Source organism: Peromyscus californicus, unplaced genomic scaffold, assembly GCF_007827085.1.
Source record: "Peromyscus californicus insignis strain IS unplaced genomic scaffold, ASM782708v3 Scaffold_7__1_contigs__length_154581171, whole genome shotgun sequence".
Taxonomy (NCBI): Eukaryota; Metazoa; Chordata; class Mammalia; order Rodentia; family Cricetidae; genus Peromyscus; species Peromyscus californicus.
This window is the reverse complement of record NW_026294595.1, coordinates 145,416,020-145,431,271: the sequence shown is the minus strand read 5'-3', so window position 1 is coordinate 145,431,271 and position 15,252 is coordinate 145,416,020. Positions and strand designations below refer to the sequence as shown.

At 44.1% G+C, this 15,252-nt stretch overlaps 1 protein-coding gene across 12 annotated transcripts in view; it reads left to right on the top strand.

Annotated features, from left to right (window-relative positions):
- Bcas1 (brain enriched myelin associated protein 1) overlaps positions 1 to 15,252 on the top strand; it is an 84,672-nt gene that overhangs the window by 24,255 nt on the left and 45,165 nt on the right. For 10 of the 12 annotated variants that reach the window (XM_052725703.1, XM_052725701.1, XM_052725702.1 and 7 more), the window contains exons 4-6: positions 7,506 to 7,661; positions 8,315 to 8,359; positions 10,671 to 10,805. In XM_052725703.1, the coding sequence (XP_052581663.1) occupies positions 7,506 to 7,661; positions 8,315 to 8,359; positions 10,671 to 10,805 (336 nt within the window). The remainder of the gene's footprint in view (positions 1 to 7,505; positions 7,662 to 8,314; positions 8,360 to 10,670; positions 10,806 to 15,252) is intronic. The other 2 variants (XM_052725694.1, XM_052725696.1) reach the window with 1 other exon arrangement.

The window sequence follows — 15,252 nt, the reverse complement described above, 5'->3', positions numbered from 1 at the left end:
TCACAGAGAACACCGAAGAAGGGGAACAGAGAGAATGTAAGAGCTGGGGATGGGAGGAGAGCTGTGGAATGCTGTGTTCTGGACATGGCATGACCGTCACCCTCATAAACTTACTGAAGCTGTGGTTACCTGCAGCAGACCCTCAGGACATCAAGCCGACGTGATCAGTGAACATCCCAGCTGGCACTAAGTGGATTACAAAATAAAAGAGAGGGCATGAAGATGGAAGGGGCCTGTACTGGGGGGTCTGGGGTGAATGAGGGCCTTGGGATGGATATATTCAAAATACATTGTATGGATGTATGAAATTGTCAAAGAATAAATAAGATAATATTTTAAAAGTACATTCATTTATGTGTATGTGTGCTTACACACATGTATGTGGGGGACAGAGGACAACTTATGGGAGTCATTTCTCTCCCACCATGTGGGTCTCAGGGATTGAACTTAAGTCTTTGGGCTTTAGCAGCAGGTACTTTTACCTGCTGAAGCATCTCTGTTTGTTTGACTTACATTTTTATTCTACATGTATGAGTGTTTTGCCTTACAGACCAGAAGAGGGCATCAAATCGCCTGGAACTGGAGTTAAAGATGGTTGTGACCCATCATGTGGGTGCTGGGAACTAAATCCAGGTCTTCTGGAAAAGCAGCCAGAGCTCTTAACCACGCTGAGTTCCTTACATATTCTAGGTATTTCATAGGACAAAACTGTGATAGTGTTTGTGGTAGTTTGAATAAGAATGCTCCCCATAGATGCATGCATTTGAAATCTTGGTCACCAGGGAGTGGAACTATTTGAAAGGATTATAAAGATTAGAAGGTGTGACTTTGTTGGAATAGGTGTGGCCTTGTGTGTCACTGGGGGCGGGTGCTATGGAATATTACTTTAACTATGTAAAGATGTGTTATATTTGTTTATGCTGCATTTGTTTAACTATGTACAGATGTATTACATTTGTTTTACCTTGCCTGCCTAAGGCACCTGGTTGCACTAATAAAAAACGGAATGGCCAATAACTAGGCAGTAGAAGATAAGCAGGGTTGGGGGCAGAGAGAATAAGTATGTGGAAGAATCTAGGCTGGAGAAGAGAGAGGAGAGAGAGAACTAGGGAGAAAAAGAGGGAGGTGCCTGGGGCCAGCTAGGCAGCCACCAGACAGACAGACACAGAGGAAGAAGTGAAAGTAGGACAGACAGACAGAAAGAGAGAAAGAGAGAGAGAGAGAGAGAGAGAGAGAGAGAGAGAGAGAGAGAGAGAGAGAGGAGGAGGAGGAGGAGGAAGGGAAAGAAGGAAGGAAGGAAGAAAGAAAGAGAGAGAGAGAAAGAAAGGTAGGTCCTGAGGCAAAATGTAGATGAAGAGAAACAGGTTAATTTGAGTTATAAGAGCTGGTGGAACAAGCCTAAGCTAAGGCAGAACATTCGTAATTGATACTCAGTCTCTGTGTCATGATTTGGGAGCCAGTTGGTAGCCCAAAAGAAAAAGCCTGCTTCAGGTGGGCTTTAAGGTTTCAAAAGCCCAGGCTAGGCCCAGTCAGCCTCTCTCCTTCTGCTGCCTATGGATCAGGATATAGAACTCTCAGCTACTTCTCCAGCACTAGGTCTTTCTGCATGCTGCCATGCTTCCCACCATGATGATAATGGACTGACCTCAGAAACGGTAAGCAAGCCCCAGTGAATGCTTTCTTTTGTAAGAGTTGACTTGATCATGTGTCTCTGCACAGCAATAGAAACCCTAGCTAAGACAGTGTTGTTAACATAACAAAAGTTAGAACCCCTTGGGAGATAAGCCTCTGGGCAGGCCTGATTGGAATTACTGTCATTATGTTAGGTGAGGTGGGAAGACCTGCCCAGGGTGGGTGACACCATTCCCTAGGCAGGTGAGCCAGGCGAGCCCCAGTGTGAATGCACTCGTTGCTTTCTTCTTCTGACTTCATATTTAATGGAAGCAGATGCTTCAGACTCCTGGTGCCTTGACTGCCCTGCCATGTGGACTATGACCAGGAACTGTCCCCTAAAAGAAACCCTGTCTCCCTTAAGTTGCTCTAGTTAGAGTGTTTTTATCACAGTTGCAGGAAAAGATACTAAGGTGAGCTTCTTTAATTTTGGTGAAGCCTAAGGTATAGGCTGTGATTTTGGAAACTAGCCAGCACACTCCTTAATACAACAAATGATGCCGGTCTTACTTGGATCACATTTGTTCATTCACCCATTCTTTTTGAGCATCTGCGATGGGCACAAGTCCAGGTTTAAGTGATGGACACTGGAGAAAAAGAACAAAGCCTCCCATTCTAGGGGGAAAAAGAGACACAAAGAAGTGAATGGGTGATACTTTTAATACAACGAGGGATTTCTCCTTCTCCTTGCTCTTGCTTGATGCCTAGGCTGGAAAATTCTCCGTCCTGTGTATCGCAGGGTATGCTTGGCAGTATTCCCGGTGTCTGCCTACCAGATGTCAGTTGGACCCTCATGAAAATCAAAACGATCTCCAGAAATCACGACTCAAGTCCCTGGTGGGAGGAGGAAGGCCCAGTGTTAGAGTGAAATGCCCTAGAAAAATAAGGCAATTAGAACAGGGTGTACTGGATGAGTTGTGGCAGTTGAAAGCAGGGCGGTAGGGGAAGAGTTGCATGAAAATGTAACAGTTGGCAAAGACTTGAAGGAAGTAAGATGGAATATCCCTGGCTCATGTGTAACAACCCGGGACAGGAACCTGCCTGACATGTTCCAGGAATTTCAAAAAGACTGCTAAGGCTGCAATCGAGAAACTTAAGGGGAAAATATTAAAACACAAAAGGGCAGAAGAGAACTGAGAACAGAACGCATGAGGGGCATTTGGGACCCTTCATCACAAGGAGACATGAAACAGTGCTATTGAAAGTACTTGGTCCCTGCATGGCCTCAGTCATGAAGAGGCCTCTTGAGCCTCAGTTTCCTCTCCTGTAAAATGGTTTTGACTGTTTCTGCGAGACTGAGGTGGTGGGTTTGTGAAAATCCTGATAACTGGGAGACTGTCTACAGGATAAAGTAGTTAAGCTACAGGAGGTAGTTGGAGGGTTTCAGAATTGAGTTTTTGTTTATGGATATGCTTTGTGAAGCTATTGGTTTCTCAGCCTGGGTTTTGTTTCCATGGTGTTGAATTTTACTGCTCATCCAACATCAGTTGATCTGAGTTGATAGTGGTGAACGTCTGTCATGTCAAAGATGGTCACTGTGTGACTTTGGGCCAGTGACCTCATCCCCTGTGTCATTGTCTGAACAACTGCAAATTGTAGCATTTGCTGCAGTAGATTATCAGAGAGATTAAACAGCAATGCATTTGTTTGTATACAGCGATTTGTATATTGTAAACCCAAAATGTTTGACAACGTGCGTTGTCTTGGTTTTGTTTCCTGGTGGTGTGATAAAACACCCTGACCAAAGCAACTTAGAGGAGAAAGGGTTTGTTTTGCTCACAAAGCCAGGTTACATCCCATCACTGTAGAGAGGTGAAGTCAGCAGGAACTCAAAGTATCTGGTCTAATTATAGCCATGGTTAAGGGAAGGAAGCAGGGAAGTAAATTAGCGTTAATTAAACACCCATGCACACTAGTGCCCAGCTTGCACTCTCCCCTTTAATACAATCAGGGATTCCATGCCTAGGTAATAGTGCCACCCACAATGGGTAGGTCTTCCACTAACAAGATAATCCACACAGACGTGACCACAGGCCAAGCTAATCTAGGCAATTCTCATTTGACACTTCCTTCCCATGTGACTCTAGATTATGTCCAGTTGGCAATTAAAACTAACCTTGAGGGGCTGGAGAAATAGCTCAGTGTTTAAGAGCACTTGTTTTTCCAGAGGATGAGGGTTCAGTTCCCATCTCCCACATGACAGCTCACGGCTCTTTACAACTCCAGTCCCAGGGGATCTGAAATGTTCTTTGGACCTCCCTGGACACCAGGCATGTAGCACACATGTATACATGCAGATAGAACACTCATACACATAAATAGATCTTTTTAAAAAATTTAAAAAAACCATTATATTATTTCCATAATGAATAATGATATATTTTGACTAGTGATCTTGTCTGAGTTATAATAGCTCATCACAATCAGAAATCACCCATTCCTCTAACTAAAATGCTTTTCTGGTTTAAGACATTCAGACCACATCAGTTTGTCCTGGGTTTCCAGAAACTACCAAAAGAAGAGGACCAAAATCTGCTCTAGGAGCAAGGTTTTCATATTTCCCCCTCCACTATTAGAGGAAGTGATCAAAATAGGTAGAAATGCGGAGTTTCCTGTCGGCTCCTGGAAGCTCGCACCCTGGGCAGTTGGAGAAATCTCATGTAGAAGCAAAGGGCTCCTTCCATCCCTCCGGTCCCTCCATCCGGGATCTGGCAACAGTGGGGGAAGGGAGAACAGCTGGGGCGTTCACAAGGACCGCCAGTCCTTGGGATGAAGGAAAAGACTATACACGGTGTGTGTGTGTGTGTGTGTGTGTGTGTGTGTGTGTGTGTGTGTGTGTGTAAGGAATGGTGACGAAGCAAGACGATGCCTAGGCCAGGAAAGTGTGGCGTCAGACTAATCCTATCCTGCTGCTGGGAATGATGCTTCCGGCTGTCAGTCCCTGTCCACACCCTCTGCCCCTGCCCATCCTGGGCCGTTACAGGCATCGCCTGCCCTACCACATACCAGGCAGATACACAGAGCTGCCTGCATCATCAGAACTGCAGGGAGCCCAGTGTAACCTCCACTGTCTGGCAGGAATATCAGTTTATAAAATTTGCTTAACTCTTGACCTGTAAATCTCACTCTGGCAATTTGCCAAGGGAAATGGAGCAACATGTGAGGGCTTAAAAATACAAGTGTGGGATGAGGAGATGGCTCAGAGGTTTGCAGTGCTTTCCACAGGAGCCTAACGACCTGAATTTGTAGCTGCAGTTTTCCTGGTCCTGCCTGGCCCACGGTCCGGACAGATCTCTCTCACCCGCCGCGAGTCCTGCAGCTGCTCAGATCCAACTGAGTAAACACACAGAGACTTATATTGCTTACAAACTGTATGGCCGCAGCAGGTTTCTTGTTATCTAGTTCTTCTATCTTAAATTAATCCATTTCTATTAATCTATACCTTGCCACGTGGCTTGTGGCTCACCAGCATCTTCACATGTTTCTTGTCATGGCAGCGGCTGGCAGCCGTCTCCTTTCAGCCTTCCTGTTCCCACAATTCTCTTCTCTGCTTGTCCCGCCTATACTTCCTGCCTGGCTACTGGCCAATAAGCATTTTATTTATACAGAGCGATAGCTACAGCACGAATTCAATTCAGGATCCATGTAAAAGCTGAATTTTATAACCTCACATTCTTTGAGAAGTAAGAGGGGAGGCCAAGAGAAGTGCTCAGAATTCCTGGGCCAGCTAGCCTGGGGTATGCAGCCACAGTAACAAGAGAGGCTCTGCCTCAAAGGCAAGGTGGAATGTGAGGACCAACTCCTGAGAGTTGTCCTCTGACCTCCACATGCACACCAAGGCACATGCACAAACACACTCACACCCATAACCACAACTCACACACACTCAAAAGCAAAACTGTGAGATGCCTATAATATATAAAATATAAAACCACAAACACAATAATTACCCATAACTAAGAACACTGGACAATAAATAAGTACATTGGAAAAACAGAATAAATATCATGAGAGGCACACCAAATGGCAGGGTCTAGCTGCTTGGTTATGGGGAGCCAGCTCTGTCCTCTACTTATGCAAGAAAAGCAAGTTAAGACAGACATCCTTGTCTCACTTGTATAAAGTTTTCAAAAAAGATTTATTTATTTAAATGTGTATATAGGATGCTGTGTGAGTTTATGTATATTACATGCATGCAGGTGCCCACAGAGAGTGGCACTATCAGGAGGTGTGGCCTTATAGTAATAGATGTGGTCTTGTTGGAGGAAGTGTGTCACTGTTGAGGTGGGCTTTAAGGTCTCATATATGTTCAAGATACCACCTAGTGTCTCGGACCACTTCCTGTTGCCTGCACAAGATGTAGAGTTCTCAGCTACCTTTTCAGCACCCTATCTACCTGCATGCCACCATGTCCCACCATGATGATAATGGACTGAACCTCTGAACTGTAAGCCATGCTCCACAACCAAGTGTTTTCCTTTATTAGAGTTGCTGTGATTATGGTGTCTCTTCACAGCAATAGAAACCCTAACTAGGACACTTCCCTTGATACATAAGAAACAGCATGGGGCAAAAAAAAAAAAAAATACAGCCTCTGTCATTGTGGAGATGCTGGTCTGTGGGCCTGTAAGGACAAAGGCTGAAATGGAGGAAGTTAGGGAAGATATTGGGCCATTAAAGGTAGAAAGGGCAGAGATGTGGGAGGAGAGCTTGAGCTGGAGTCTTAGGGACTGGCCCTTGGAAGAGGCAACACTTAAGACTGGGAGGGTGAGGGCTGGAGAGATGGCTAAGACCTTAACAGCTCATACTGCTCTTGGAGCAGACCCCAGTTAGGTTGCTAGCAGTCCACATCAGGAAGTTCACAACCACCTGTAACTCCAGCTCCAGATGATCTGACACCCTCTTCTGACCTCCATGGGCATCTGCACTCACATGCACACACACACACACACACACACACACACACACACACACACACACACACACACTACTGGTACCCAGAGGGGCAAAAGATTCTAGAGCCTCGGAATAGGAAATAATTTGTAGTGTGGTATGTTTGAGAAACTCAAAGAACCCAGACCAGAAAGAATAGAGAGAAAAGAATCAGAGAGAGCCACACCGAGAAGGACACTGAGGAGGCTGTGTCAGAGTTTGGGCCTGACTCCAAAGCCAGGAGAGGGCACAGGAGGCTGGTAAGATGTGAAGCATAAATCTGTGGAGTGAGTGGGGCTGCTAGGACACAAGTAAACAGGACAAGAGTTGTGACTGTCATGGAGTGGAGTGATGACAGTGTCTTGTCTCAGAGTCATGGTGAAAATGGGACAAGGAAAGAAATCAGTTCCCAAGTCCCATCCCAGGTACCAGCAAACTCCCAGACCCCAAAGCAGAGTAGTTATTGGAAAATGACTTGTTGTTGTTATTGTTGTTGATATGATTTGGCTCTGGGGATTGTGGTAAATCCCACAGGGCCATCTCTAGCCTAACATACAGATGATCAGAGAGAGCATAAGGATGGAAAACCTTGGCTTCTCTCACACCCTCCTTGCAGACTCGAGAGAAAAGGGGTTTTGTTGGGGATGTAATGTGCACTGCTCAGTTTGTTACCTTCTGGCCCCAAACAATATCCCTCCTACCAAGTGCAATGAATGTGTTAGTGAGAGGGGGAAGGGAAGAGAGAGGACTCTCATAAACTCCCGATTGTCCTGCCTGGCCGTGGGCAGAAGAGCTATGGCTGGAATTAGGGGATAAGGAAGAGAGGGGTGTGGAATAAAAGGGAGACTCTGAGAGTCCACATCCAAGGAGCTGCAACTGTGAAAACTCTATTTTGTTCCCAGGACATAATCGACAGCGAGGGGAAAGGACAAGAAGTTGACAATCTGAGTTATTCTGTCCCTGGGGATCCAGAGGTGCTGGGGACCAAGAAGGAGGACCCCCAGGAGGTAGATACCACAGAGAGTAGTAACTCCATCATGAGCTTCTTCAAGACCCTCGTAAGTACTGTTCTCTGTTTTTCTTCCTTAATGTCATTGTCGCCATGTCTAATTCTAAGAATACTTGAATGTCATGGTATCAGTATTATCATCAGGGCCATGTAAATATTCTTTCTTAGGAAACTGCATTCCTATGTCTTTCAGTGACAAAGCTTTAGGGTCGGAAGCCATAATAACAGCACTGGGGGGCGGTGCATCATAACTGTGGATTTTGAGCTGTGGTGTGATGGAATCCATTAGTAACTAGTCCCAAGTGTGTTTGGGTTGTATGCCAATATCAGTCCGACTTCAACAGGTAAAATGAAAAAAAAAAAAAACACCAAGATGTGCCACAGATATTGTGCTTTGACTAGTGACATAGAATTGAGGGGACACCTAATGGCCTTCTGGGAGGTGGTTTTTTGAATGTGATCCAACTCTTGGTGGATGTGTAAGATCTAATACATTTCAGAATAAAATATTGATTTTGTAAGCTGTTTATTACCTAGAGGTGCTCATGTTAGAGACATGACCTAATAGAGTTAGGTCAAAGGCACTTTTTATTTCTCAATTTTTGGTGTGATAAACTAGAATACCCTGAAGACTTGTCTTTATGAAACACAAGTCACCCTCTAGAGCTGGTTTTTAACACTTGCATTTCTCTCACTTTTCAGGTTTCGCCTAACAAAGCTGAAACAAAAAAGGATCCAGAAGACACGGTAGGTATCCTGAAGTACATATATGTCTGGGTTTATGCAAAGAATTGGGGTCCGATTTGCATATGTGTCTTGGATGATATGCATATCACGAATATTATATGTTACATATGCAATATATGAATCTACTTAGAAATTTAATAGTGCTATTAGATTTCCTTCAAGTATTTGGTTTAGGTTATGATTGTGGTTTTGTTTGGTTGGATTCTGCAGTGCTTGGCATTAGATTCAGGGCCTCTTGCCCAGTTGGCAAGCCCTCTACCCACTTAGCCATAATCCCCTGCCCTGGTTAATGGTACTTTAATAAACATTTTAGTGGGACACTTGAAAGATGATATACTTGCTCTGGCTAAAGAATGTCACAATGCCCAGTTGCTAAATATACAATAGATACAAATTACTAATAACTACACCATTATCATCTTTTTTCATTGGGCTCAGAAAAGAAAATGAGAGAATTCAGGTTTTCTGTTTGTTTGGTTGTTTGTTGTTTTTTTTTAAGACTTTTCTCTGAAGTGAGGGGCAGAAGCTGTAGCTCTGGGGGTGTTAACGTGTTTTCCATTTTCATGTAATTTGAAAAGTAGCTCTCCACTGCAGAGGTGGGGAGGGGCACCCTTTATCTTGTCCCAGAGAACTTGTGTTTGAGCTCCAGGTCATTGATGTGGTGGCCATATGATCCTAACTTAAAGCCTCCACATCTGTAAAGCTGGCCCAGGGTTGAGGGAAGGGGCTGCAATGCCTTGCAAACTGTAGAGCCCTGTTTGAATGTCATTAATCCTATTCCACAGTCACGTAGTGGATTAATAGATTCCTCTAGACTTTTCTTCTCCCATTGAAAAACAGATTCCTGAACATTACTCGTTTGCTACAAGGCAGCTAAGGTCAAATTCAGTGAATGGTGGGGTCAAGATGTTTGCTTCTGTGTTTTCCAATTCTTGGAGCCCTATCCTCAGCACACTGGGCTGTCAACAGTGGAGGATGTGGGTGGTGTTGGGTGGCTTCCCAAGTGGCCGATTCACTCTTTCTGTTTAGCTGGCCCATGTACCAAGACCCATCCACAGTGCAAAGATGGTTCCCCACTGGGCGTACCTTGTTGATAAAGTCTCATTGTCCCATCCAGCAGGCTGAGGAGTCCCCACTGGGAACCGGTATTTTAGATGAGAGATTATGAATACAGACTGTTTGGGATGCCCAGGAAATGGCCTCTCTTGTTCTGTATTTGTCTTTGGGGCATCTTTTTCTTCTGAAGTTCCCAAAGTACTTTTGAAAAGTCTGCATCTCTGTTACACTTGACCATGAGTCATATATATATATACATATTTATTTATTTATTTCCTTATTTTTATATATTTATTTTATGCGTATGGGTGTTTTGTCGACATGTATTTAAGTGCACCACATGCATGCAGTACCCATGGAGGTCAGAAGAGGCCATCTGATCCCCTGGAAGTTATAGGAGGTCGTCAGCTCCCATGTGGGTGCTGGGAACTGAACCTGGATCCTCTAGAAGAGCAGCCAGTGCTCTAAACTGTTAAGCACTCTTCATCTCTTCAACCCTCTAGGTGACTGCTAATGCACTACATGCTTCATGAAAAACCCTCACGACATTTGTAACTTGAGTCAACAGTTTGTAGTGATTGTAGCTGAGTTATTTTGATTCTTATTTCCTCCCATTTTGGCTCAATGAATTGGTTCACACCAGAAACTTGCTTTGCCTGGGAAACCTGCTCATGTAGAAGTCACTCAAATGTTGTGGGTGATATTATTTCCATGAAGGGTCAAAGGAAATTGGTTTGAGGATGGGAGTCATTTGGTGGTAACATTCAGCCAAGAAAACAAAATCAAGACACAAAACATCTCTTGTCAACGTGTGGTTTATTGGTTTCCTTTCCCAGGTGACATCAGCATTTACATATTTAAAGCTGTTAGTCAAGACTAGCGTTATCTTTTAGGATTTGGTTATGTTTCATTTGATGTTTTAAGTCACAGTTTAAATGGCCTGTCACTGTCTTAAGCAAATAGGGATGAGGAGAGCTGTTTTGGTTGGATTGGGGATGGAGTTCTGAGATGTGTTGATTCAGGTCATTTGCATAGGTGACCCTGTTAAACGACAATGTATGCCTGAAACTGTGAATATACTGTCTAGTGAACGTTTTTGAGAAGCTTTACAAGTATTCTCATGGTGCTTTGTGGTTGGGAGATGTGAGTGACAGACCAGTAATTCATTGTCACAGTGTCTGAATATACTTTGAAAGAGAAAAGTCAAGTGGGTTTGTTCAAAAGCAAATTGCTAAGCTGTGCCTGCTGTTGTCAGAAGGCAACCAAGGCAGACAATGTCTGCGACGGACACGCTGGCCAGAAGACGTTGGAGACGCAGGCTAAGAGCAAGAAGAAACGCCTGGACAGCCCCAGGCTAGGACTCACCTTTAGAAAGTTCTTTAGGCATAAGGTCTGTATCTCCTCATACTAGGAGGAAAAAGGACCCTGCTCTTCACCTGATGCCTAGGATCCAGTGCCTAACAGCTCTGAGTCAGGGAATGCCTTGGGTGGCTGCGATCACTGAGGGGGAAATTGAAGATGCTGAGGCCTGAACTTTGGGCATTTAAGTCCCCATAGCTATAAACATCTCAGATTGGTTCCTTCCAAGTGTGGACCAGGGTTCTGAAATTCTCACCCAGTGTTTCCCAAACGTCAGTTGTTGGCATACACTTTCACCACTTTACTTAAATATACTATTAATCATTTGATATTTTTATACTAAAATTGACAATTCCTATTTAAATGTGCCTTTCAAAAACGCTTTCATATCCCATCACACATGGAAACCAGAATCACTTTTCTTAACAGAAAAATGATCATTAATGTGGGTAATTAAACGTTCTTGCTCATTTCTGTAGAGCTTAGAATCCAATTTCCTCCAGGTTTTCTTGGGAAGAAATTGGCTGGTGATGGAGACTGCTAAAGCCATCCTGGCAGTAGACCCAGCTTTTCCACAGAGCATTATTAAATGACTCAAGAGTTAGAAAAGGAAAAGTACGCTGTTTGAGCTTTGCTTCTTACCCTGAATGTAAAGTTGTGGTATGCCACCCACTCCTTGGGAAATTCTCTTCTAACCTCAAGATAACAGTATTAGCTTGCTGTCATCCGCCTCCCCTGTTCCCTCTGGTGACTGAGTTTACACTGAGCCCACATAGATGCCAACAGGAGAAAACAGTGGATGAGGGCAGAGTCAATCACAATGATGGACATGAGCTCAGCTTTGGAGACAGACTCTTCGTGCACTAAGGAAGGCACCACGCACATCTGAAACCACCAATTCCAAGGACTTCGGAGTTGGGCCCGATGCTTGGAGGGTCTTTTTGAACTAGTAACCGTTGTCCACCAAATTTAGTGGGCCTGTTTTAAACACAAAAATGTTCCCAGCTCCATTTTCTAGTCCTAGGATTGTATAGGCAAATGACAGTTTCCATAGCACACTCACATAGCAGAATCTGCATTTGCACATGCAAACGTGAGGTCACCTTCAATTTCCAAGAAGGCTTATTTTGTTCTGTAAAGAGAGAACTACAGCCATTGAAGGAAGAAGGAAAGGAACACTGCAAAGCGGTCTTGCGGTCTGGAAAGGCTCAGTGGTAAGAGCACTTGCAGCTCTCTCAGAGGATCTGAGTTCATTTCCCAGCATTCACATGGGGTAGCTCACAGGTGCTCGTAGCTCCAGCTCCAGGGGATCCAACACTGTCTTCTGGTCTTTGCGGGCACTGCACTCACATGTGCACGTACACTTGCACACACACACATACATTTTTTAAATAATTTTTTTTTGAAAAGTGGTATAGGCAGGTGGATATAGTGCATGCCTATAATCCCAGAACCTAGGGAAAAAAGGCAGGAGGATCACCCTAAGTTTGAAAACAGCCTGGGTTATTTATCAAGTTCCTAGGAAACTGAGGCAGAAGGATCACCCTAAGTTTGAAAACAGCCTGGGCTGTTTATCAAGTTCCAGGATAGGCAAGGGTATACAATAAGAACTTGTCTCAAAAAAGACCAATAAATATATGCATAGTAAGTGTATGGCCACTTGGGTACGTGGGACACAGTTTAGTAACAGCTAATGAGACATATCATAGACCTTTACACAGAAGAATCGGGTTTAACTCCCACTTTGGGAACTATGTGAGGAGGGGGTGTCTGTAAAATGTGTGACTCCCTCCACACCACATCTGCCCTTAATTATGATATCCATTTTATGTGTCACAAAATTTCACATCTGTAGTATCTCATCCCACCATGAATGGCCACCCAAAGTCCATGACATTTCTAGGGCTTTCTAATATCTGTGGCTCTTATCCTAGAAGTGAGACGCTTTGGGAGAAGGATGGGATCTGAACTCTTAAATTATTACAGGAAGTGCCCTCTTCTGGACTTCTGTAACCCAGACACAGGAGCTTCAGGGTTGTGCCTTGATTGACATCAGTGTGTTTTCCATGCAAATGTCAATTAAAATAAGAGGACAATCCCAAATGTTCCCAATTCTCATTTATACAGTTTGCTACATATAGGTCATCAGCTTTTACCTCTGTGTTGAAAACTTTCTTTCTTTCTTAGTTAGGTTTCTATTGCTGTGAAGAGACACCATGACCATCAAAACTCTTACAAAGGAAAAACATGGAGGGGAGCATAGCAGCATGCAGGCAGACGTGGCGCTGGCTACATCTTGATCAGGAAACAACAGGAAGTGGACTGAGACACTGGGTGTGGCTTGAGCATATATGAGACCTCAAGGCCCACCCCCACATTGACACACTTCCTCCAACAAGGCCACACCCACTCCAACAAAGCCACACCTCCTAATAGAACCACTCCCTGTGAGCTTATGGGAGTCAGTCACATTTAAACCACCACACTTTCTTCTCTTCTTTTGATTACTCTGTTGTCCTTAGAGGGGGGAAAAATCAAGGTCATTAAAACAATAAACCAGATCCTGTCTGTGTCTTGTGTCTCAGCTGTAGAAGACACCAATCCCCTCAGGTTCACCAAGAGGCTGTCCTCTAGGTCAGAAAGGGAAATCCTAACAGATTCAAAGTGAAGCCAAGTCTGGAAGTGCATACTTATCATCCCCAACATTTAATCCCCCCTCAGCCACATAACAAATCTGGGGCCAGTCTAGGCTGCATAACAAGTAGCCATAGCCACAGCAGGACCCTTCTTAAAAGCAAATCAATCAATCAATAAGTAGCTTTTCTTAGTTTAAAAAAAAAAATGTGGGAACTGAGAGAAGGTCCAGCAGTTAAGAATACTTGCTGCTTTTTTGTTTTGTTTTGTTTTTTTGGTTTTTTGAGACAGGGTTTCTCTGTGTAGCTTTGTGCCTTTCCTGGAACTCACTTTGTAGCTCAGCTGGCCTCAAACTCACAGAGATCCACCTGCCTCTGCCTCCCAAGTGCTGGGATTAAAGGCATGTGCCACCACTGCCCAGCTAACTTGCTGCTTTTTTAAAGGACCAGATTTTGTCTACCAGCACCCACATCAGGCAGTTTATAACTGCCTGTAACTCCAGCTCCAGGAGATCTGATGCCTTCTTTTGGCTTCTGTGTGTACCCCCCACCACACACACACACAGGGCAGGGGGCATACACACATGATTAAAAAATAAAAGAAATGTATTGTGTTGGCTAGTCTTATGTCAACTTGACACACAAACTAGAATTATCTGAGAGGTGGGAACCTCAGCTGAGAAAAATGCCTCCATAAAATTCAGCTGTGAGGCATTTTCTTAGTGATTGATGGGGGAGGACCCAGCCTATTATGAGTGTGGCCACCCCTGGGTGGGTGGTCCTGGGTTCTATAAGAAAGCAGGCTGAGCTAGTCATAGGGAGCAAGCCAGTAAGCAGCACCCCTCCGTGGCCTCTGCATCAGCTCCTGCTTCCAAGTTCTTGCCCTGCTTGAGTTTCTGTCCTGACTTCCTTTGATGAGAAACAGCAATATGGAAATATAAACCAATATGAACCCTTCTCTCCCCAACTTTTTGCTCATGATGTTTCATGGCAGCAATAGAAACCCTAACTAAGACATGTACTATTTTTTAAAAAGGAAGACTGGAATTAATAAATGCAGTAAGTTGTGGGTATGAGGCTAGGGCATCCTCCGTGCAAGGGAAATGCCCTACCCCTGAGCTCCAGCCCCGCCAAGGTTACTGTTGGAAGAAGCAGGCACATCACCTTTCCTACCCTCAACCTTTGTCTTTTGGAGTTAGGAAATAAGATGCTTCAGAATCAGACTTTGTCCCATGTCCTCCGCGACAACTTAAACATGCCCGAGGCCAGGCATTGCTTGAAAAGGTTTGGCCAGCGCCTGTCCTCTCGGTGGGAAGCTGCGGTTTTTATTAGAAGCCAGCCCATGGCACTCTTCTGCTTTCCACACACCCGTTGTTTGGTGTTCTTGTTCTGATGTCTGTACCTTGTTGAGACCTCCTGTGTCCCACATCCAGAAATAAAATCAAGGGGGTGACTTATCTATTAAGAAGATAGTCCCCAGAGCTGATAGACTCACACAGGTAGGGTCACCAGGTAGAATATAGCATATGCGGTGAAATTCAGGCTTCAGATACGCAAGAAATAATTTCATGTTTTCTTGCAATCCAATCTTTATATAGTAATTTAAAATTATTAAGAAAAGGAAGTAATTTTAGTATAAATTTAAATATATTTCATGCAATATTTGGAACATACTTATGCTAGAAAAATTATTATTTGCTGATTTGAAATTCAGACTTGCTGGGACATTCCTTTTTCTTAAGTTACATATATGTGTGCGTGTCTATGTGGGTATGTGCACACATGAGGGCAGGTGCCTGAGGAGCACAGAAAGAGGGCATCAGGTCCCCTGGAGCTGGAGTTCCA